The sequence below is a fragment of the Hetaerina americana genome, unplaced genomic scaffold (assembly GCF_022747635.1).
Source record: "Hetaerina americana unplaced genomic scaffold, ioHetAmer1.1.p SCAF_1, whole genome shotgun sequence".
Classification (NCBI taxonomy): domain Eukaryota; kingdom Metazoa; phylum Arthropoda; class Insecta; order Odonata; family Calopterygidae; genus Hetaerina; species Hetaerina americana.
In genome coordinates, this window is record NW_027286069.1 from 11,938,886 (window position 1) to 11,962,476 (window position 23,591).

The 23,591-nt window shown below is 34.8% G+C and overlaps 1 protein-coding gene across 2 annotated transcripts in view; it reads right to left on the reverse strand.

The window, feature by feature from the left end:
- Positions 1–23,591, reverse strand: part of SMC5 (structural maintenance of chromosomes 5) — a 38,066-nt gene that overhangs the window by 5,322 nt on the left and 9,153 nt on the right. For both annotated transcript variants that reach the window (XM_071598599.1, XM_071598608.1), the window contains exons 9-16: positions 19,540–19,665; positions 19,117–19,265; positions 16,405–16,616; positions 10,714–10,877; positions 8,015–8,144; positions 5,786–6,032; positions 2,821–2,997; positions 188–409 (exon numbers count right to left, since the gene is read on the reverse strand). In XM_071598599.1, the coding sequence (XP_071454700.1) occupies positions 188–409; positions 2,821–2,997; positions 5,786–6,032; positions 8,015–8,144; positions 10,714–10,877; positions 16,405–16,616; positions 19,117–19,265; positions 19,540–19,665 (1,427 nt within the window). The remainder of the gene's footprint in view (positions 1–187; positions 410–2,820; positions 2,998–5,785; positions 6,033–8,014; positions 8,145–10,713; positions 10,878–16,404; positions 16,617–19,116; positions 19,266–19,539; positions 19,666–23,591) is intronic.

Consider the following 23,591-nt stretch of genomic DNA (forward strand, 5'->3'; position numbering starts at 1 on the left):
GAAATTAAAGGTGATGCTACAAAAAGGGGTGTAAAATTTTAGAGGAAGATCACATTCTGTTCACAATGAAAAGAAAAGAAGTTGGAATTGACTGCCATAGACAATCACAGACTTTTTTAGCTTAAGTTTAGTTTATGGGCCTCCTCAATTGAAAAATATTCCCTCAAATTTTAGGCAAAATACTTACGTCACCATCTGAATGCCCTAAGCATTCTGCTTTAGTTTGAGTTATATGAATCTCCTTCTCTATGTCTTCAAGAGTTTCAGGAAAATCTGCATACTTTTTCTTTATTTGTTCGAAGTCTTTGCTATTATATTTGACACTGGCAAGTTCCTCAAATTGTTTTAAATACTTATTTGTGCGCCGATTAGCTTCTGCAAAGATGTCACGAGAAGTTTTTTCTTCTTTCTGTTAGGAAGACAAAGATGAATGCTTTTTGATTAAACTTAATAGTAAAAATACAATTTTTACAAAAAATAAATAAAAGGCAATGAAAAAATCCTTAGTCCTGTAACCAGGGTTGCCAACTTCCATTCTTGATGCAGATAAAATCAAAAATCAGGTCAACTAAATATTTCCATGAACCAACTAGGCAACATTTATGACTTTAGTGAATCAATAGAACAGCTGCAAAACATTTTAGTAATAGCAATAACACAGGATAACAGGGATCAGCTAAACCAGGATGCTCTCACAGAATTAACAAGGATGCTCTCACAGAATGGACTACACAAAAATTGACATAAGCTATCAATACTGGCTAATGAAACAAGCCATATCTTCAATTGATAATATTTATAGACTTGGGAGGCTAATCTGTAACTTGGGGTGATATTTCTCACCCACTTTGAGTCACCTTCAGCAATTTCTGATCAGCTGGGTGACTCTGTTCTTGCTGGCGACTTAGTGAAACTCATAGGTGGTAACTAGAAGTGTGAGAATTTCATAACTGTCTGCTACAAATTCTCCTTGCCAATGAGTAGCTAGATTAATGTAATGCGGTTGAACAGTTGGCCAACAGAATGAGATAATTGAAATGGTGAGCAATTTTTTAAATAAATTTAAAAAACAGCAGAAAATAAGGTAAATGTAGGTTATAACTTGACCCATAAAGAGACAATTTTCAGAGCCTCTATTACTAATTATTTTTTATCATACAGAGTTATCATATTATCTGGCCCAAAAGATTTTTTTAAAGAAAACTTTTTAAACTCCAAAATGTGCTCTAAAATCAACCTTCAGCTTATGGGCTGAGGGTAAGCGGGTATGAGGTCAACCTCTTAAGACACACAGGAAAAACTTACAATTAAGTACTTTTTTACCCACATCAGGCAGAGAAAATGGTTGAGGCTGATACTTTGTGTAAATCCTTTTGTAAAGCATGAAGAAAAAAATCAAAGACTGCATTTCCACGGGAAAGAATTTATTACTGTCTAGTTTCATTACACTGTAGCAGCATCATCACTAGAGCAAATAATTCTACAATATAGCGTAACTAGGAGACAGTAATAAATTATTTCCTGAGGAAACAAAGTCTTTGATTCTTTCTTTGTACTTTACATATGGTTGCATTCATTACATATGTCATTAATATCTATGTTTTATGCCAGTAAAAATCAATGGAGCTTAATATTTCCTAGACAGTACTTCCTAAAAAATTCCCACACAAATCGTAAATGCATACAATGCAGTGCATTTAGTTTCATCTCACATGTGGTGCTCCTGTGAATCATTGGGCAGAGCATGTGAAGTTTGGGCTAACAGGATGTCATCTCTCTGCTCGAACATTGCATCTGTTGCAGTAAACTTGGGAATCTATAACAGGCATTCAACTCTAAGAAGTGCGATAGTGTCATTTCATGCATAATATGCTCCTTTCCATTTAGGGTTCATATCTGCTTTCATACACAGAAAATAAGTCTTGCAATATGTTAAAAATGGAATACCTTTATCGGATTTCATGTAGTATTACCTGGGTGAAGTTGAGAATTACGCTTCAGAATACAGAAACGGCAGCTGAAAGGCATTTTGGCCCACTGACTAAGAAGATGATATGAGAATGGAGGAAGCAGAAGATTGAGTAATGTGTTAAGTACTGGATAATAAATCACAGGAAAAATGGGAATATTGTTTCAACAAAAATGATTTCAACTGAAGCGAGAAAATTAGTGATGGGTGTCTATTTTTGATTTATCTGGAACAACATGGCCCGAGAGATTGATTAAGTGGGTGAATGCATGCCAGAGGTGTAATAGAACAAAAACTGCTACTTGAATACAAAAAAAGGTTACCGAATTCCAAAAATACATTTGGGACTTATCGAGTGGTTTTTAAGTAATAGATAATCAAATATCCCCATGAATAGCATCATCGTAAGAGAAAAAGTATTGCACATTTCAATACAATTAGGAATCTAAGATTTCACAGCATGTAATAGTTGCTTGGATAGGTTTAAAAATATGCACAATCTTGTATACAAGGCTGTGTTTGGTGAAAGTAGAACTGTTGATATTGAGACTGCAACTCAGTGGAAAGTGTCAAAAATTAATAAACCTAGGTTGTTTTAAATAAATAATAAAAGATGTTTTCAATGCAAATGAGACAGGTTTATTTTTTTATTTTGCTGCCAGCAAACACACTCGTGCTTTAGAGGGGAACGTCATGGAGGGTTGCTCAGCAAATAAAGACTTACTCTCTTATTAATCACAAATGAAGATGAAAGTGAGAAGCACCAGCCACTAGGGGTTGCTAAACCAAATGGTCCTAGGCCTAATATGTAAAAACATTGCCCACATACACACACACATGACATAACATACCTCAGCATCTTTCAGTTTCTTAGAAACAGCTCTTAATTCAGTTTCAATTGAGGACATATTATTTCTTGCCTTATGAATTTCACTTTGAGATAACTTCATCATGATAATGATGTCCCCAAATTTTTTCAGGTTGTCAACATTCTTACTCAGAGCTGAAATCAACTTGGAGGTACATTTCTGAAAAAAGAAAAAACATACAAAATACATATTATAAACTGAATTATAAAAATGATACTTGATACCATAGAAATACAAAGAGTGTGCACTGTTGACTTTATGTCAGATAGGGTATGTAGAATCTATTACTTTTACATTCTGATTCGTGGGTCAACAAAATGAAGGCCTGCTTTCTGAAATAATTCTACAGAATAGGAATAAAATATGAAAGACTAAATTAAAATTTAGCCAACCGTTATACAAAACTCGCTAGATTGATCAAATAAGACAGGGGAAAGTTTGATTTTAAATATAAGCTGGATGTAAAACTGTTTCTAACAAGACAGTTACAGGGTTTGTACAATAAATACCGTGACTGGTTTGCTGTAGCCTCAATGGAATGGTGGATGGGGGTCCAACCGGTCGGCTCGGTAGAGGGGGCCCCCAACACTCAGGCACACTATAGTTCAGTCGCCTCCGGGCATGCATTGATACAGGAGGTGGATTTTTGTGACGTGTGATTGTTTGTGGTGTCGTCGCGCCAGCATGGAGGGCACCGTTGAGCAATGCTACGCTGTAAAGTTATGCGTTAAACTCAGGAAATCCACATCAGAATCCCTTAACTCATTAAACAGGCTTATGGAGATGATACCTTAAGCCCCACAAGAGTTTTTGAGTGGCACAAAATGTTTAAGGAAGGCCGGAAGCTCATTGAAGACGAGCACCGCGCCGGACAACTGCTCAAACCGATGCTCAGGAGGCCAAAGTCAAAAAAGTTTTGGACTCTGACAGGCGTTTAACCATCGCCCTTATCAGTGAGGAGACCGGCCTTTCAGTCGGAACCATCCACACCATTGTAACAGAGGATCTTGCGATGCAGAAAGTGTGCGCAAAGCTGGTGCCGAAAGTCTTGAGCGAGGAACAAAAACTGTTGTGGGTGGAAATTTAGCTACTGATAAAATTTGGTGAGGCAACATTGACTCACCACACCTACAGCCCCGACCTGGCTCCATCTGACTTTTTCTTGTTCTGCGAATAAAAGGGAGCTCAAAAGATATCAGTTGGACTCCATCGAGGCAGTTCAAGCAGTGACGACAAAGGCTCTCAACAGTATTCCAGAAACCGACTCAGGCCGGGAGCTTGTTGAAGACGAACACCGCGTCGGGCGCCCAACAACCGCTTGAACCGATGCTCAGGAGGCCAAATTGAAAAAAGTTTTGGACTCTAACAGGCATTTAACCATTGCCCTTTTCAGTAAGGAGACCTGCCTTACAATCGGAACCGTGCACAGCACCTGTCACAGGTTGAAATTTCTCAAGAAATTTTGGACTGCGTCCAGGAAGATGAAGATTTTCTCGATAACGTTATTACCTCAAAGGAGAGCTCAGAAGTAGCTCAAAGGATATCGGTTCGACTTCATCTAGGCCGTTCAAGCGGTGTTAACATAAGCTCTCAACAGTATTCCGGAAACCAACTTCCAGCAGGATTTTGATGAGTGGCAGACGTGCCAAACTAAGTGTATCGATGCAGGAGGAATGTATTTTGAAGATTATTAAGTAATTGTAATGATAACTGTGATAAATTTTGATTTTTGGAACCAGTCCCAATACTTATTGAACAGACCCTTTATATCTCCTCATAGGTAATTTAATATTTAACATTCCCATTATGCCAACACTTTTGAACAAGTATTTTGCCAAGGAGAATCCTGGTTTTCAGGAACAAATGCAAAGGCACCTATGGGATGGTCAGAAAAGTGTTGACGTTTTAAAGATTTCATATGGTTCAAAGCAGTATCATCCTGAAATTGAGAAAAGAAAAATCCAAGAACTCAGCATCCAATGTTGATTCAGAAAGGGCATGTTCCCGTTGCTTGAAAATCATTTCAAAAGCTTTGAGGAAAACTTAAAAGACAGAAAATATTGAAATAATGGTGGCTTCAAGCATGAAGTGGCATCACATTTCCAATTAGAGTTTATTTGAACATTTATCAGTCCTTATTAGCATTTTTTAATGAGGAGATTAGAATATTAATGAAATAAGTAACTCATGCCTTGAATTAATGATTTAACTCACCCTTTTAAACTCATTTCACATTTGCTAATGTTTTTTTATTCAACTTTCTTTGCAGCTTATATCCTTGTACTTATACATCCTTTTCAACATTTAAAACATAAATAAGATATTATTACTCTATTTTGTTAACTTCTTGAACTGCATTTTTACTGCTCATATCGGTGCCTAGCAAAACTAATTACTAGTATGAAAAAGGCATTACTATTGCAAGTATCTCTTAGAATAGCAAGGACTTTCAAGATAATAACAATTTTAAATCACTTATCACTGTTAACGAAACAATTTTTTAAGCAAATCACCCATTATGAAAATATATAATGCTCAGAATATTATGAGTGATTGTAAATAATCATATTTATTTAACTTTATATACCACTTTTACCAGATTGCTATGCCTATTCACTGCATACTGAAATGATGCAGTGAATAGGCATAGCCCTGTACTTTGTGAAGTATAGTATAATGCAGGTATAGTGACTAAAATCAGCCAATCAGGACTTTTATTTTAACTCCTAAATTTAGGCTCCCAACTGAAGAAGCTATAAAAGTTGTACTTGAAGAAGCCTCCCAAACTACTTATACCCAAGGCTTTAGTCAATGTAGCAAAACTCATAAAATGATTGCCAGGGGCAAGAATGAAGGGTAAAAACTGCTAACAAGAGGAAGGAATATGATAAAAATAACTTGCCTAAGTTTTGAGTTGACTGCTGAAACTACTAGAAAAAGAATTTACCTGATTTTCAATTTCCAAATTTTTCTTCATATCCTCTTCTTTACATTCCTTTCCCTTGGTCTCTTCTATGTCTCTCTGTAATGCTACAATTCGAGATTTGGTTGTCTTAACTTTACTTAGAGTTGCTTTATATTCTGATCTATCTTTCACAATTTTTTGGACATTTTCATCATAATTTCCCTCCCGAGATTCTAATCGACTGAGAATATTTTTTAAGCTAAGAAGTTCCTCCTTCAATTTTGATATCCTATAAAGCAATATACATGGTATGAATAAATACACTCTTCAGGAACAAACATGATGATTTCAACTAATATTTGTATTGTTAGAAAGTGTTTTCATTTATTTATTTCTGACAGTTAAAGATGTCATAGCATATTCTAACCATGGATCTTCTTGTGTGCATCATCATTGTCTCGCTCAATAATGTGACTTTCCCACCAAGATCAGCTGGTGATCATAGATCTGATGACCCAGCTCTAATGTTTGGTTTGAGGATGTAAAAATTGTAAAAGCTATCAAATATTCATTATCCATTGCCAATATAGCAGTAATGAGAACTCATGCACATAATGATCAACCATAATGTCCTCCATCTGAACTGGTTGGGATCTTCAACATTTTGGATGAAGAATTTGAATTTAGTAATGAATCTAAACTTAACCTGTGCCTTTGTATTAAGTGTCCGACCATAATGGTTAACAAGGCATTATAGCAAAAACTATAAAGCCACCTTAACCACTTCCACCATCATGGTAGTAATCACTTACGTGACCAAAAGTCAGATCAATATGTCAGAGTTTTCGGAGGCACCTCTATTTCTGCTTAGAGCATGCCACTATTTCATATAAAACAAAATAATATATGCACATGAATGAATACCTCAAATGCACAGATATTGTCTTTTTAGTCAAAAAGGTGTTATCAATATTTTTGAAGTTATTTTCATTTATGAATGGTGAAGTTGAAATTATGCTTTGTGTTTAGCATGATGATTAAATTTTTAATGGAGATATTGAGCAGGTAAGTCATTTATATCCCAATGAATGATCAATTTAATAAATGGTAACCGGACAATCAGAAAGATGAATATGAATAATAGTTCAAAGGGCTAGAGTGGAGAGCAACTGACTGAGGGTCAGGATTCGATTCTGGGGATTCCTTTGGGAAACCTCAGTTTCATCCAAGCTAGTGATTTTCTGGTATGAGAAATTCCTGGAACGCAACAGGGAAATATGCAAGTGATTCCACGCTCCATTTAGCAGAGTATTAAGTGAGGTAATGTGCTACCCTCACTTCTCAAACCACCCATTAGGTTCATTACTGTGGTTGGGGCAACCAGAAGTCACTGCAACATTATTGTGATCAAGCAAGTTTTAAAATAACTACCATCACCCGTTTTCTAATGACTTTTTAATTTTTCTCCTTGCATGAAATTTAGAGAATTAGTCTTCATTTTTGGGAATAGTATTGATCTCTAGTGCACTTGATTGAATTTTTAGACTGAATAATTATTCACTTTTAATGCATTTGTCACATACATATAAAACACAATATGAAAATCACTACAACATATCTCAAAAGATATGTTACAAGTGTATATTATTTTGAGTAAGATGGAAACCATAGGAATTATGCTTTCTTGTAATTTAAGCTTGAGCACTTTCATCATGAAATTATCAGGGAAAAAATATAATACCTAGTAAGCAGAAAGGAAGGAAAGTTGGATTATAATACTTATGGTTGCAAACTTTATTCATCACATTGAAACAAGTATGATAAATATTGTTAGTATTCCCATTTTTGCATCACAGTGTATTTACCCAATTCCATATATCTATCACTATCATGGGCACCAAGCATCTATGTATATATTGACTAACAATACTCGTTTAGTCTGATGTTATTCCATAAACTGTCAGTGAATACAAGTTATTATTCACAGATAAATTATTAATCACAAGCATTTGGTTTAAGTGCATTATCCACAAGAAACTAAAAGTGGACCTTTTAGCAGTGGAATCAACCAGGAACAAACCTAAACTCTTTCCATTGAAATATGGGGATATAATTAAATTACAATTTCAACAGGCCATTTTTATCTTTTTAAGAATATGAGATAAGATCCATCTAATTGTTTCTTTAAACCTATGTCTTAGCAAAAAAAACCGTGGACTCAATATACTATCTATAAAATGAATACTTCAGAGTGATAAAATATTTCCTTACCTCACAGTGTATTCCTTCATATTTGCTTCATTGACTGAATTGGTCAATAAAGTTGGTTCTTTTATTTGAACCGAAGTAGATATTGATTGTTGATTGTATTTTGAAGTTCTGATAATAAATTTTTTATCATCTGTAAAAAAATAGACATTCATAATGATTGAATTCAGAGCCATTTGAAGCTTTAAATAAGCATGAATGCAGTGAAAAAATTCTCCAGCATTACTTCTAATGTTATGGAGTAGCAACATATCAGGGTGAAAGTCACAAATGGAGACAGGTAGCAAAGCATAAAAAGGAATTTATATGATCATATGTTCTTTGTTTATTCATATTATAATGTACAATAAAGCAATAGTACACACAATATTTGTGGCATTGGAAAAAAACAGCTTACCCTCCCTCCATAAATTGAGAGGGATAGTTAAGAGTTACAGTTTATACTGGTGTTACATTACTGAGAATAGAGAAGTCCAATGTTCCATTCTCCAAAATACCACCAATTCTACTCCCTTCTCTATTCCTCTAACCCCGTTCTAAGAGTGTGTGGGTACTGTACACATCCATGCATCCATGGGGTACGCGCCATTGACAAATAATGAATGAGGACATGAGAAGCATGAATGAGGATACTATGAAAGGTTCTTAGAATCACCATTACATGTCAGCACTAGCACAATGAGTTTCCTGTGTAGTAATAGGTAATCGTTTACGAGTACACACATAACACATCAGTGTTCTGGGACGAGATCTATTGTGTGGACAACTCTCGGTTGTTGTTCCTATATAGTGATATGTGAAGATGGAAAAAATTGAGATTCGAGCAGTGATAAAATACTTTGTAAAAAAAGGTATGAAAGTAAAGGAAATTCATGCCGATTTCAGAACACTCTGTGGGACTCAGCTCCTTCAACTGTTTCCATGGGGACAACTATTCAACTGTTGCCAAGTGGACAAGCGAGTTTAAGTTTGGTTGGGACAGCTTAGATGATGATCCATGAAGTGGTCGGCTCTAATGTGCCACTACCCCAGAAATTATTGCCTAAGTATAAAATGGTCATAGAGGGTCGCCAACAGATAGTGCTAGAAAACACTGAAGCTGAAGGGATGTCATCTGAACAAGTATATCACATTTGAACTATGGAATTGGATATGACAAAATTATCTGCTAGATGGGACTCTTGATGCAGGGTCAAAAACGCATCAGAAAGGAAATTTCAAAAAATGTTTAAACCATTTAAAGGGCAACCAACAAGATTTTCTTTCAACAAGTTTTGTTGCCAGGGAAAAAGATAGGTGAACAAAAATATGAATGGTTGCCACACCTGCCTTATTTGGTTCCATCAGATTTTCATCTCTTCCAAAAGCTCAAAATTTTCCTTGGTGAACAGAGATTCTCTTCAAACAAAGAACTAACAGCAGAAGTAGACAGGTATTTTGCAGGCCTGAAGGAATCTAATTTTCAAGATGGGATCAAGATATTGGAACACTGCTGGACCAAGTGCATTAAATTACAGGGAGACTTAATTAAAAAATGTAAAAGTTTCACAGAGCTAGGTCTTTTCGTTCTACTCCAGATAAATTTTCCAATTACCCTCATATATTTTTATTTTATTTTTTTTTATTTTACACAATTACGTTGCAATTAGGCAAATTTCCTGGTGGCAACGGTCAGGTTAGGTCAAAGATAACTACTAACAACGAAAATTACATACGAACACATAAAAACAGATGAGACAAAATATTTTTACATAATGACACTTCCACATCACATACAAACAAACTTCCACACCACATACAAAATGCCGTCCACATCACATACAAACAATATTTTCAAAACTACAGTGAAGTTTATTACCCAGTGGCTACTTTACATTTCAACTTTAAACTTCTAAAATTGGATGGAAAGGGCTCAAACAAACCTCCAGGCAGCTGGTTCCAATCAATAATAGTTCTATTTAAAAAAGAGTATTTTTTCTTATTGGTTTTTTGAGTCCTTATTTTTATTTTGAGGCTATGGTCGTTTTTTCCCTTAAAGTTAGGCTTTTCTATCCCTTGCCATAAATCTTCCCACGCTTCGTCCTTTTTAACAATTCTATACATCGCGCCTAACCTACTCCTTTTTCTTCTATTTTTCAAACTCGCCCATTTCAGTACATCTAACATATCCGTGGCACTATCTGTTCTTTTGTACCTTCCGAGTACATATCTTGCTGCCTTTCTTTGAACTTTTTCTATCTTTTTAATACGTCCCACCTCATATGGATCCCATACTATGGAGGAGTATTCTAGGATAGGGATAACCAGTGCCTTATATTGTTGTTTGCTGACAAATTTAGAGACAAGTTAATGAAAACTTATATTTTCAAGAATCCCAAATGTAGAGAAAAGAACATCAAGATGCTTGATCTTAGCTGATGCTTTTTTCATGGCAATAATAGCTTTCATCATACTTGCATTGGTGGCCTAATTTATAAAAAAATTGATGCACCCACAGCATAACAAAACAAGAAGAACTAAATATACATTACTAACTCATGACTAAACAGAAATCTCAACCAATTGTGTACAATTGAATTGCACCAAAACATGATCACTTGGGAGATTTTTTAAATCATAACTGATATTAACAAAAAGGTCAGAATAATATTCTAACCCAGGATTAGTTGAAGGTAATTAGACATTAAAAGAGCATTTCTTACCTGACATAAAGACCTTGATTTCCTTAGGAACTTCATGTGCTTTCAAAAAAGTTGAGTGATCTCCAATTGGAATACGGTGAAGGTTGTAATTTTTAAATAAGTACCTCATTATACTTTCAGGAGCAGTAAAGATGTCTGACACATAAGAGTGAAATCCATATTTCCTGAAACAATTTTCAATTAAAAGTGAGTATTCCTTGTTTATAGGAAGAAACTACAAATTTTTCACTATCAGGGTGACCACTAGACTCAGTTCAACTGCAATTTATCAATTTGAAGGAAACACCAGGCACTTGATTCAGACATTCCACTATTCTGAATAATAAAAATTCATGACTATTTACAGTATTTGCCTGAACACAATTCTATCTTGCACTCTTATTGTTATTCCAAATTAGCTTCATACCAGGTGGTAATACATGTAGATGATGTAAACACAAAAATCATTCGTACATCTCACACTAATAAGTCAAAATGGATAAACAGAAAACAATAAAACAACAATCTAAGTTGTCACTTAAAATATTAATTATCTTACTAGTTTTTACATCTATTCTTAAAAATATTTACACTGATTGGAAAGGGCTCAAAAAGCTATGCAGGTACACTTCCTATCTACATTAGGTTTACTGAGGTACTACATTTTTTATGTAAGTTCTTTCTGACTATCAGTGTGTGTTGATGGTCATTCCCACCTACGGAATTTGGCCATTTTTTGGAGTACGGGCCTGTGACATTCCTAGTTTTCATACACTTCTGATAACTTGTGTAAAATAACATAAAAGTGTCTCATTATGAATTTCACAACTTGGATGAACATTCTACTCCAGAGCCAACATGGTTGCAGGCCATACAGAGTGACATGAGTGTGGGGGTAGGATGTTGTATGGTCCTAATGTGACCATTTTACTGCTTCTTGAATTGCTTTTCAAAGGATTTTGTCATGTTTTAAAAAGTTTATTGGAATTTCTGGCAGTGAGAGAATATTTCCTCATTTTTTTCAGGTAACTCTATGCTGCCTACAAGGTTGCAGGTTTTGGGGAATAAAACAGACACTGTGCATTTTATCCCAATAAACATATCTCAATAAATACAACAAAAAACCACCTTCACCATCATTTTTTACAATACTATCCTTTTAAAACCTCCATGTGAGTTCAAACTAAGCACTGAGGTAAAACACCACTTCAGATAGCTCCTCTGATAGTAAATGATTTAAGATGGCAGACCATGCAAAGTAACTGGTTAAGCTTTAAGGTAAGCAATGCTGTATTGTAACAAGTGTTATCAAAATATGTATTTCATATTTTCCAGATAAATACATAATTAAAATAAAAAAGTTTCATCAATAACCTTCCCATTATGTCTTTGTGTTCATCATCTGGATTGTATCTGAAGATTTACCCTTTTATACAGTATCATAAAATGATTGATTCATTCCTTAAAAATTGCACTGAAAACTGCAACACACAGATATGATTTTTGATGTGTAGTTCACATAAAAATTTTCAATTTCAAAGAAACTGCAGGACAGCCAAGACAGTAACTTAAGGTTGGGATTCAAGATGGTGGCCACTTACTTTGCAAGCCAGTGTGGCTCCTGCAATATTTCACTTAATTCTACAGATAAAGTTATTATTCATTGCGAATTATGTTCACACTTTTTTCATTCTAAATGCACTAATCCGAATGATCTCTTTCTGAAAGCCATATTTGAATGCAGAGATATTTTTTGGAAATGTTTTTCTTGTCGTGCTAATAAGCTTGCACTATCTAACATGGCGTCCGATATCGTCATGCTCAAACAGGAAATGATAATTTTAAAAGATTCTCTCACAACGAAAAAGGCTAATAATATATGTAAGGGTGTATCATTTGCTAAAACTGTAAAATTCAACCCTGAGAAAGACTTTGCTTCAGATAAATCGACCTCCAATCGGACTAAATTTAGCAGTGAATTAATGGGCAACAGGTGCAGATCTCGAAAAGTGTTTGTGTTACTCCCTCAATCATTACCAGGCTACCTTGTATTGCTGACGAGAAATGTGAGAAAAGTGGTGTAGAAGAACTTTCTGCTGAGGGAGGCGATGGATTTGTTACTGTGAGCCACAAACGTAGGCACCGTAAATTGGCGATCATCGGAACATCTACAAAAGATTGCTCTCTTTCGGGGATTACTCGTCTTTCTAATCTCCATGTGTGGAACTTCACCTCCGATACTACAGTTACCAAGTTGGGAAACTATGTGAAAGATGAAATCCCGGAGATTGATACTTCAATGGACTTGGAGATCGAACAACTTAAGGTAACATGCGGAAATTATACATTGTTTCGGGTATCCATACACCAAGATTTTCGCGAAACCCTCAGTAATCCTGCCTTTTGGCCTAAAAATGTGTTAGTGGGTAATTTTTCTTTTTAGAAGCCACACCTGCAACCAAACCGGAAGGATAACCCATTATTCGAAGTTCTTGCAATAAACATTCAGGGCATACGCAATAAATTACTGGACCTCGAGGTTCTAGTAAACGATTACAAACCCCATGTGATCTGTGTCAACGAACATTGGTTAAATGCAAGTGAACTTGACTCTCTTCATGTGCCTGGGTATGTTATCGCTTGTGCCTTTTGCCAAATAGTTCACAAAAATGGTGGTGTTTTAATTCTACTTTCTGAATGTTTTCCCCATATTCCCATTGGTTTCCCATACGAATTTCTCAATGAAGAACAACCATTTGAATGCTGTGTTTCCTGCTTCAAAATGGATACTACTGTTTTTATGTGCTGTCTATTTATCGTTTGCTTAAGAGTGACTTTTGTGTTTTCTTGACCAAACTAACAAAACTCTTGGAAATAATCCATAGGTCAATCCATGAACCTTGCATAATAATTACAGGTGACTTAAATTGTAATTTTATGGCCGATTCTAAAGCTAAAAAGGAATTCATGGATTTACTAATGTCATTCAACATCAATGCTACCGACAGTGAACCTACTAGAGTGAGTGCTTGTTCTCAAACAGTTTTAGATAATGTATTAACTAATATTGACCTTGAACTACTGCAAACAAATACCATTAATGCCCACCTATCAGATCACTGCCCACTTCTTTCAACAATTGCTGTCTACATACAAAGAAAGTAAAAAATACTACAAAAGGTATTTCTCTGATCAAAATGTGATCGCCTTTTGTTACTTATAAAATTCCCACAAGTGGCCCGATTTGTTTTCCTTGTAGTCCTCTGACCTAAGCTTTGAATACTTCAATTCCACCTATCTACATTACTTAGACATCTGCTTTCCCCGTGTCCTGAAGCATACAAAAAACAAAAGCTTGCCTGCTAACTAAAAAAGTCAGTAGGTCTTTGATGAAGAAAGGGAAAGAACAGTGTGTTTCGTGGCACGCATAGCCAGAAGAAGAGACGAGCCACATGGTTGCATAAAGCATCGCCTATCTCAGTGTAAATTATGTTTCCTGGATAGCACAAGTGGTTAAGAGCCTCCGCCTGGCAAGTGGAAAGATCTGGAGTTCAAATCCCGGTCTAGGAAATATTTTTATATTCGTGATCTGCTGGATGCCGCCTTCCTCACCTCTCCTGTGTTCGTCCTTTGTGTATGTTCCTATCCCTTTTCCTTATATCTGTTTCTATATAAATGAGTATATATATATATACTACCTTGATCAAAAAGTTCCCGGAATTTATTCAGAAAATTAAAAATACAAGTTTATTCATCTAAATCTATATTGTCCCCTTCAAAGTAATCCCCATCGACTGCAACACACTTATGCCAGCGCTTGATCCAATCCTCGAAACATTTTTTATATTCGGTTTTCGGTATGTCCATCAGTGCTTCCTGCGATTTTTCCATTACTTCCTCTCGGCTGCTAAAACGCGTTCCCCGTAATGGTTTTTTAACTCGATTGAACAGAAAGAAGTCACAGGGAGCCAAATCAGGTGAATTCGGTGGCTGTTGGATGGTATTTGTTGCATTTTTCGTCAAAAAATTACGAATAATGATAGCACTGTGCGACGGTGCGTTATCATGGTGCAAAATCCATGAGTTTTCTGCCCACATTTCTGGTCTCTTTCGGCGAATCGCTTCACGCAAACGTCTCATAACGCCCAAATAATACTCTTTGTTTACTGTCTGGCCTTCTGGCAAAAATTCATGATGCACTACACCGTTGTAATCCATGAAAACCGTCAGCATTGCCTTCTTTTTTGACTGAAAACGACGTGGTTTTTTTGGTCTCGGCTCATTTGGTGAACGCCATTCACTTGCCTGATGTCTGGATTGCGTGTCGTACTCATAAACCCACGTCTCGTCTCCAGTAATGATCCTTTTGATGAATGTGGGATCGGATTCAGCCTCGCAAATCATGTCTTTTGCGACGTCAACACGGTCTCTTTTTTGCATGAAATTGAGGTCTTTTGGCACCTGCTACTTGCTGCTGCTACACGACGGAAACCCAAATCATTAACCACAATGTCTTGGGCGGATCCATAGGCAATGTTCAAGTCCTCCGCTATTTCTCTGATGGTTAATTTGCGGTTATTGACCAACATTTCTTTTACTTTATCAATTTTTTCACCGACTTTCGATGTCGATGGTCTGCCACTGCGTTCATCATCTTCGATTGACTCACGACCACTTCTGGACCGCTCGTGCCACTGGTAAACGACCGTTTTTTTTTAGAGAATCGTTGCCGAAACACTTTTCCAACATTTCCAACGTCCGTGCGCCACTAAATCCGTTTTTTACGCAAAATTTAATACAAGTTCGTTGTTGCAAATTTAAATCCATTTCTGCAATTGTAAAAAATCGCCAACACACACAGAGATAGATGTACTCTTGGCTACGTAACTTTTGCAAATGTCAAGTTATGACACTAAGATTTAAAGGGAATATCAACAACAGATGTACCAATTTAACAAAAAAAACAGAACTCAAATCGGAACGATGGGAGCGCCACACGGTGGTTATTCCGGGAACTTTTTGATCAAGGTAGTATATATATATATATATATATATATATATATATATAAATATATATAAATATATAAATATTTATATATTTATAAATATATAAATATTTATATATATATATGTATAAATATATATATATATATATAAATGAGTATATATATATATATATATATTCTATATATGTGAGTGTGTATATATATATACACACACATACACACACAGAAATACATATATATAAAAATTGTGAAATTTATATCTGATGTGTCCTATATTTGTGTATGTATGAATATGTAACAAATCTCCAGACAAATAAATGTATTATTATTATAAGGGTAGCCATCTGCTGATGTGCCTTACAATGTAAAATTTTAAAGTGAGAAAACCATTCGCCTTGACCAGACTTTAAACCCGGATCCTTGAATTCCAGCTGAGTGCTTTAACCAATTAAGCAACAGTGGCATCCTAATATACTAACATTTTTTTCCTGAATTTAATAGGACACCTTAGTAGCTTCCTTGATTAAAGCACTTGGTCAGAATTTGGGGGATGCAGGTTCGAATCCTGGTTAGGACGAATGATTTTTACAATTTAAAAGTGTGGCATTTTCATCATAGTCTCCTTCCTCTAAATTCTGAAGATAAACTATGCATGTAACAAAAATTTATGATGCATATACATATTTAAAAAAATGTTAATACTCACGCAAGAGATTGTAATTCAAAGGGGCGGGTGAATGATGACATATCCACATTAGGTTTTGATGTTATCACATTAACTTTATACTTTAACTTGTCCCTTAACTCTGTCATCATAAAGTTGGAATCTTCAGGATTTTCACAAACAAAAGCTATTAAGTCACGGTAAGAAACAACACTCTCTAGATACTTGGCCATGTTTCTGGATTTCATATTAATCTGGAAAAAAGTTCAGAAGTTATAATTTACATGGTAATGATTTTTTCAAATAAAAGATAGAAGAACAACAAATACACTAACACAAATTAATTGCACACAAGTAAACCCCATATTTGCATTATCAGAATTTATATTTTCCTGCAATCTGATTTTTATACAGTCCCGTAAAATTTACTAATATTCCAATGCACGTGAAACCCTATATTTACACAATTTCAGTTTCAGTGTTCCTGCCATTTATATAACTATGTACTGGAGTAAAAAATTTCACATCCTAAAACAGTTTCTCATGTACATCAGTCTTTAGAAAAAAAGGGGCGCTTCAACCATGTAAAAACACTGACCACTAGATACACAGCAAATTCCAAAGCATGGATGACCTTAGAAATAATTGAGGATCAGCTTCATGCTCTGGATGCTAAAATGGGGTCACAGAATAGGAAAACTCTACTGTTGATTGATAAGTTTCCAGTCTATACAACAAATGTCCCTTGAGAAATTTACAGTTACAATATTTGTAAACAGGTTACTATTGAGTTCCAACCTAAGATTCCCTCATTTCATCAAATATATGCATTTATGATTTTACACAATTTGATGTCAGGGACACAAGTAAATCTGAAATTTTAGGACCAAATGGATTTCTATATGTCATTGGTTTTAAGTGAACTAACCACACTAACTTTTAAAGAGCCATAGTAAGCACTGGTGTAGAAATATTTCTCGCCATTCTGAGCTATCAAAGATTCTTATTTGTACTTGAATGCATTCAATTTGATTAAAAAGGGAAACAAGCTAGAGGTAAGATGAACACTAAACTAGTACCAATTTGAATATTTTTGGATATATTTGTAGAGACATTAATCCCACAAGTGAATTCTTTACTTGGGATTGAAACTATGGATAAAGTATTAGGAGGGAGATGGACTCTTATTCAGGACATTCCAAAAACAGCCATGAAATCGGGTCTTAAAATATTAGCTCTTGGCTACACATGAACAAACTACATTTGAAAGTTGATGGTATACAGGGTGCAGCAACATAACTTCCTTTTTCATAAAGCAAAACCCTTTAAAAAAAAAAGAAGTTATGTTGCCGCACCCTGTATTTAGGGACAGCTTGTTGGTCCATATATAAAGATACCAAGATCCTAGCAACATAGATGATAGGTTAGCTCACCATCTTGAGAGCTCAAGTGCAATCTTACCACTCATAATTGGTATTAAAGTTATCTGACTGCAAAGCCACTTCTGGGTTTAGTACTTTTCTTGGCACTGTGAAATAATTATGCTATAGCTTACTTTTTAAGTTTTACCAAAATAAAACTCGATCAGTTCAGTCAACTGAATTCTGTTTCCAGATAAATATTAATTTGTTGCCACACTGGTAAAAGCATTAGTAGTAGTTATGTTAAGCCATTGCCACCTAATATGCAAGCTATGAATCTAAAGATCATTTATTTATTTATTTATCGACTTATTGGGCGAGGTTGGGACTAATAGTCCCTTCTTCCACCTAACCCTACATTACAGACATTATGGTGAAGACAATCACATACAACCAAGCCCTAGATGGAGGGAAATCCACCTAGGCAGGAATCGAACCCGCGACCTTTGGGATAGTAGGCGAGGACGTTACCCCGCCACCACCGAGGCCGGCAAAGCCTCTAAGCCAATGATGGCTTCGCCATCATTGGCTTAGAGGACGAAAGTGAAGTGGCTTGTAGAAGTACAAACAACTTACAAGAGACGGTACAATGCTTGCGAGTCAGGTAAATAAAAGAAAATGGGACATTTTCGACCACTTTGAAGAACAAAAATTAATTTTATAACCTAGATGCCTGATAAATGTATAACATTTTTGTGTGCACCATAATGCATCCACTAAATGTCCAGGTAAAAGCTGCTAAAAAGAAGAATTGTAATGCTTGGTTAATTTCCAGCCATATAAGCTGGTCCTTTTCAATGGACTACTAAGTTTACAACCATCATATTTGAGTGCAAAAGGTGAGAATATGTAATTTTGGGTTAACTATGATATGCTGCTTATAAAATGTATAAATTGAACAAAAAATTAAAAAATGTACAGAATTTAAATATATTTGTGCACATGGCAAAATATAAAAGCCCAATATAATTTGGTAGCTGAGTTTTTGGTGTCAATAAAGTTAGGATACATTTTAAAGACCTTTTATACCCTAAGTCAAACCACAATGACCTTTGCAATGTATAGAATGAATAATGCTAACTCTAAGATTATAATATGACTGCATATCAACTGCAAATTTCATATAAGTTGACTCTGTGGAAACATTTCTATTAATTGAAACTTATGAAATAGTGTAAATGATTATTTAACAAAATAAAAAATGGCAGAATTGCCTAAAAAACTAAGTTTGCTAATAAAAAGAATGAGTACCATTACAATGAAGAATATCACGTTTACATTTGATAAAATAATGAAATTTAATATATTTGTAAATTTAAAATATTTCTCTTACCACCATGATCATTGGCTCATATGCTTTACCACGGAACTTGTCCTTATTGCTTCTAAACCACATCATAGGTTCATATAAGCCTCTGCTTTTTAAGAGCTGGAACTTTAATGAGTTAACGTCGTTGGCCTTAGCAATTTCTTGTTCAACCACTAAAATTTTGAAGAAAATATTAGTTATTTTAATTTTAAAGAAAACTATTATGCCACAACAAGTTACCATTCTTAGGAAACAAGAATAATCATCAAAATAATATTAACAGAAAAATTCAATCAAAAGGAGAATCATTCTCACAAGGCTATTAGTTAATTTATCCACTACATATGATGATCTTGATCAAAATCAAGATATTATTACACATACCTCTAATTATCTAACTGATACATAAACAGGAATCAGTCCACCACATTTCAAAACTGAACATACCTTTAATCTGGTTTTCTACATTTAGAATTTTCATTTCTACTGACTGCCTTTCTCTTTGAATGGAATACATTTGCTTCATTACCTCCTTCTCTTCAATTGCAAGTTTCATTTCTTTTTCTTCTAAACCTGAAAGTAATTAAAATAATGCACTATAGGGTGTCAAACTAAAAAAACCTGCACAATTACTTCTTTTTCTGGCAAAAATATTTTTCTGGGATATTAATTGAAGCAATATTTAGATTTTCAAGGCAAAAAATTGGTATTCACCCTAATACCTAAAAAAATACTTCATACATAGTTGGGGTTTCATGCCCAAAACTGCATTTCTGCAGGACTTAAAATGAGCAAAATAAATATTCAAAGAACCAATTAAGCAAATTTTATAAAGCAATAAACATTGGAACAATATTTCTATACATTAATGTGTGCCATTAATAAATGCCAATATTAATCAATTTGTGGTAAGGATATTGACTGAGAGACCTTTGCATCTACTAACTTATACATTACTTATAAATTTCAATCGCGTATAAATTGATTAATAATAAAAATATTAAAATCATATATAAAAAATTAATACATCGCATATAAATTATCAATTGATTGGAATTAATAATGCACTGTTTCAATGTAGATACAGATTTAATTTGGCCTAGGTTTCAAAGTTACTGTGTCATCATCACAAAAATAAATCTAAATTAACAGTGGAACACAGCATTATTATTGGCTATGCATCAATCACAATTAACTTCCACAGCATCATGCCTGATTTCACACAGTTGACTTACACATTGAAATGAGGAATTTACTTATACATTGAGTTGAAAATTTACTAAAATTTAGTGATATGCAATCAATGCATCACGTTGGCTTTGATATTGATGAAACAAATTTTTAAGACATACTAGTCAATATTGAGGATGGATGAAGTGATGCTTAGTAAAAATAGGAGGATTGATTGCTGCTTACAATCAAATCATACCAATGACAGGTCCCTAAACTCAGTAATGTTTGCTATCATGCGCACAATTTTATCAATACTTATATATATGTCTATTTGTCAAAAGTTACCCAGATGAAAATATATTTTAAAAAAGAAAAATAAAATTAGCATTCCCAAACACTAAAACAGAGTTATTCCAAAACTTAAACTAAATTTCATTCTATATAACATACAAACATACATATGGGCCTTTTCCCCATTAAATTACATTTATTTTTGCAATAGCTCTAGTTTATTCAGTCTCCTCTCCAGAAAAGGAATACCTTCATATCATTCTTATTTGAGAAAAAACTTGAATCATACAGAAAACAAAAATCTACCATTTTCAAAAGATAAAACTTTTTGTCAGTATTTTATAAGTTTTAAAATGTTTTTAGTATAGTACACTAGTGGTACACTTTAATTACAACATAAATTCATTTTGTAATTATAACCTCCTAATTTAGAATGAATTTGAAAAAAAAATTAAAAATCACTCTCAGAAGATACTTCTTCTTGATATACATGCCAATTACCCCTGGCAATACTGTTGGACTAAGAAATAATATTTAAATGCTTACTGCCTAAGTGTAGCACCAGAACATTTATGCTGTATATGAAGTACATTATGCAGTGAAAAATTTCCCATCATTTCAGGGCAATACATTTTCAAGAGATGTGAAATCACCTCAATTAATCACTCTAAAGCTGAATGAATGAACTTGATCATTGTTCAGGTCTACATGCTCCAAAGCAATCAGAGATGAAAAAAGTGGGCAAGGTATTAAATTAATTAGAGGAAATAATTACAGGTGTCCCTGGAGGGAAACATTTAATAGTGATGGGGTATTGGAATATGACAATAAGCAAAGGAAAATATGTCAGCCTTTTGGTAATAAGTAACAAGTAATGATGACAGGTAGAAAGCAGGAGACGGGGTTTAACCAAAACGGCCACTTGGTTAAAACATAACAATAGGCATACATGAAAAATGACTGGGAATTCAGGAAAACATATGTGTTATCTTTAGTTTAGAGATAAGTGCCAGGATATAAGCACAGAAAATGCATGGAAACTATCAAATATAAATTAGGAAAACTATTAACTGAACCACCAAAGATTCAACAGAAATGGCAAGAATACAAAAGAGGATCTATAAGGAAAAGACATTAAATCAACAGTTTTGGACCTTTTAAAGAAAATATGATGCAGGTGGGAGTAACTTAGGTCCAGGAATTTTGATGGTGAAATAGAAAGACTATGGAGGAAATCCCAATCAAATAAGACCTCTCGGAAGTGGATCATTTTTGGGCACAACTACTTTAAAGTTTGCGAAAATGAGGCAAGAAGTTTTTATGAGGTAGGAATTTTGCCAGAAGATATCAGATCAGTGTTGGCCCCCATTCTAAAAAAGTGACAGGCAATCATACATGAGGACATGAACAATTCATAAAATAGGTTTGCGGATGATCAAGCTTTGACTTGCCAGTGCTAGGCAAGGTGGGGAGGAGAGGAGATTTTTGGGACAAATCCAAATTTTGCAGGAAAAATGGATTCAGAGCATTTTGATTGCTGATGGGATGCTGAAAACTGGAAGCACAAGCGATGGAGGGGTGAAGGATAGACATATTGGATGAAGGGAGGAAGAAAGTAGAAGGAATTAAAGAAGGATTTATTGTAATGTGGGATACAGGTGATGTTTTTTTTTGGATAGGCAAATGATGCATCGTTGTGTCATAGTATAATCTCTGTCCATCAAAAATCCACATTAAATGATAGAATGCTAAATAAAATATTTTCAATTCAATTTAAGGTATTAAGCTTATTTCTACTGTCATATGCATTCATTCTTATGCCTAATTTCTTTTACATGGTAGGCCCAGAAGTACTTGGCCTGACCTAGAGATGGTGGTAGTTGTTTGAAAAATATTACTGTATTACAAAGTATGCAATCTATAAAGCATATGGTTCAAGTTTGAAGATGCTACGTTGTTTAGTATTTGTTTGGCAGCCATCAATAGTGAACGTTTTTAGTGAATTTTTGAAAATGGAGAAAATTGGTCATCTGACCTGGATCCTACTCAGGGTGTCTGTTCCTTTGTTTACAACAGTAAAATATTGGGTAGCATAGTTTAAATGAGGCTGTACAAGCTGTCAAGACAAGCATCGCATTAGTCGACCAAATGAGGTGATGATTCCAGAAATGGTAAAGAAAATCCACAAAGTGATACAGGATGATCGCCGACTGAAAGTGCACGAGCTAGCCGACATAGTAGGCATTTCAAAAAGTGTGGTACATTGCATATTAACTGAAAATCTGGACATGAGAAAGCTGTGTGCAAGATGGGTGCTGCGTTTGCTCAAACTTGAGCAAAACCAGTGTCGTGAAGATTTTTCAATTGAGTGTTCAGTTTCAGAGCAACAAAGCATAATGTTGGCACCGTTTCATAACCATGGATGAAACATGGGTCCATTACTTCACACCTGAGACAAAAGAACAATAAAAAAAATGGATTAAAAGGGAGAAGGTGAAGACCATTTCACCTGCAGGCAAGGTCATGGCGTAGGTTTTTTGGGATGTGTATGGGATAATTTCCATTGACTATCTTGAAAAAGGAAAAACTATCTATGGCGAGTAATATGCGAACTTATTGCAACATTTGAGTGAAGAAATCAAGCAAATGCTGCCACAATTGGTTAAGAAGAAAGTGTTATTTCATCAAGACAATGCACCAGCTCACAAATCGATTATTGGAATAGCCAAAATTAATGAATTAAAGTTTGAATAAAGGCTACCTCATGCACCATATTTGCCAGATTTAGCCCCCTCGGATTATTTTCCGTATGCTACCTCAAAAAAATGGCTCCATGGCTAATGAATTTGCAACTGTGAAGAAGTGATGTCGGCAGTTAATGGCTATTTTGAGGAGGAAGACAGTTCTCATTATAAAAAGGGTATCACACTTATTGAACACCACTGGGAAAGGTGTATAGAGCTGACAGGAGATTATGTTGAACAATAAATACATTTTTTTTCCAAAATTTTTGTATTTTCTTTGTTGGGTCAAGG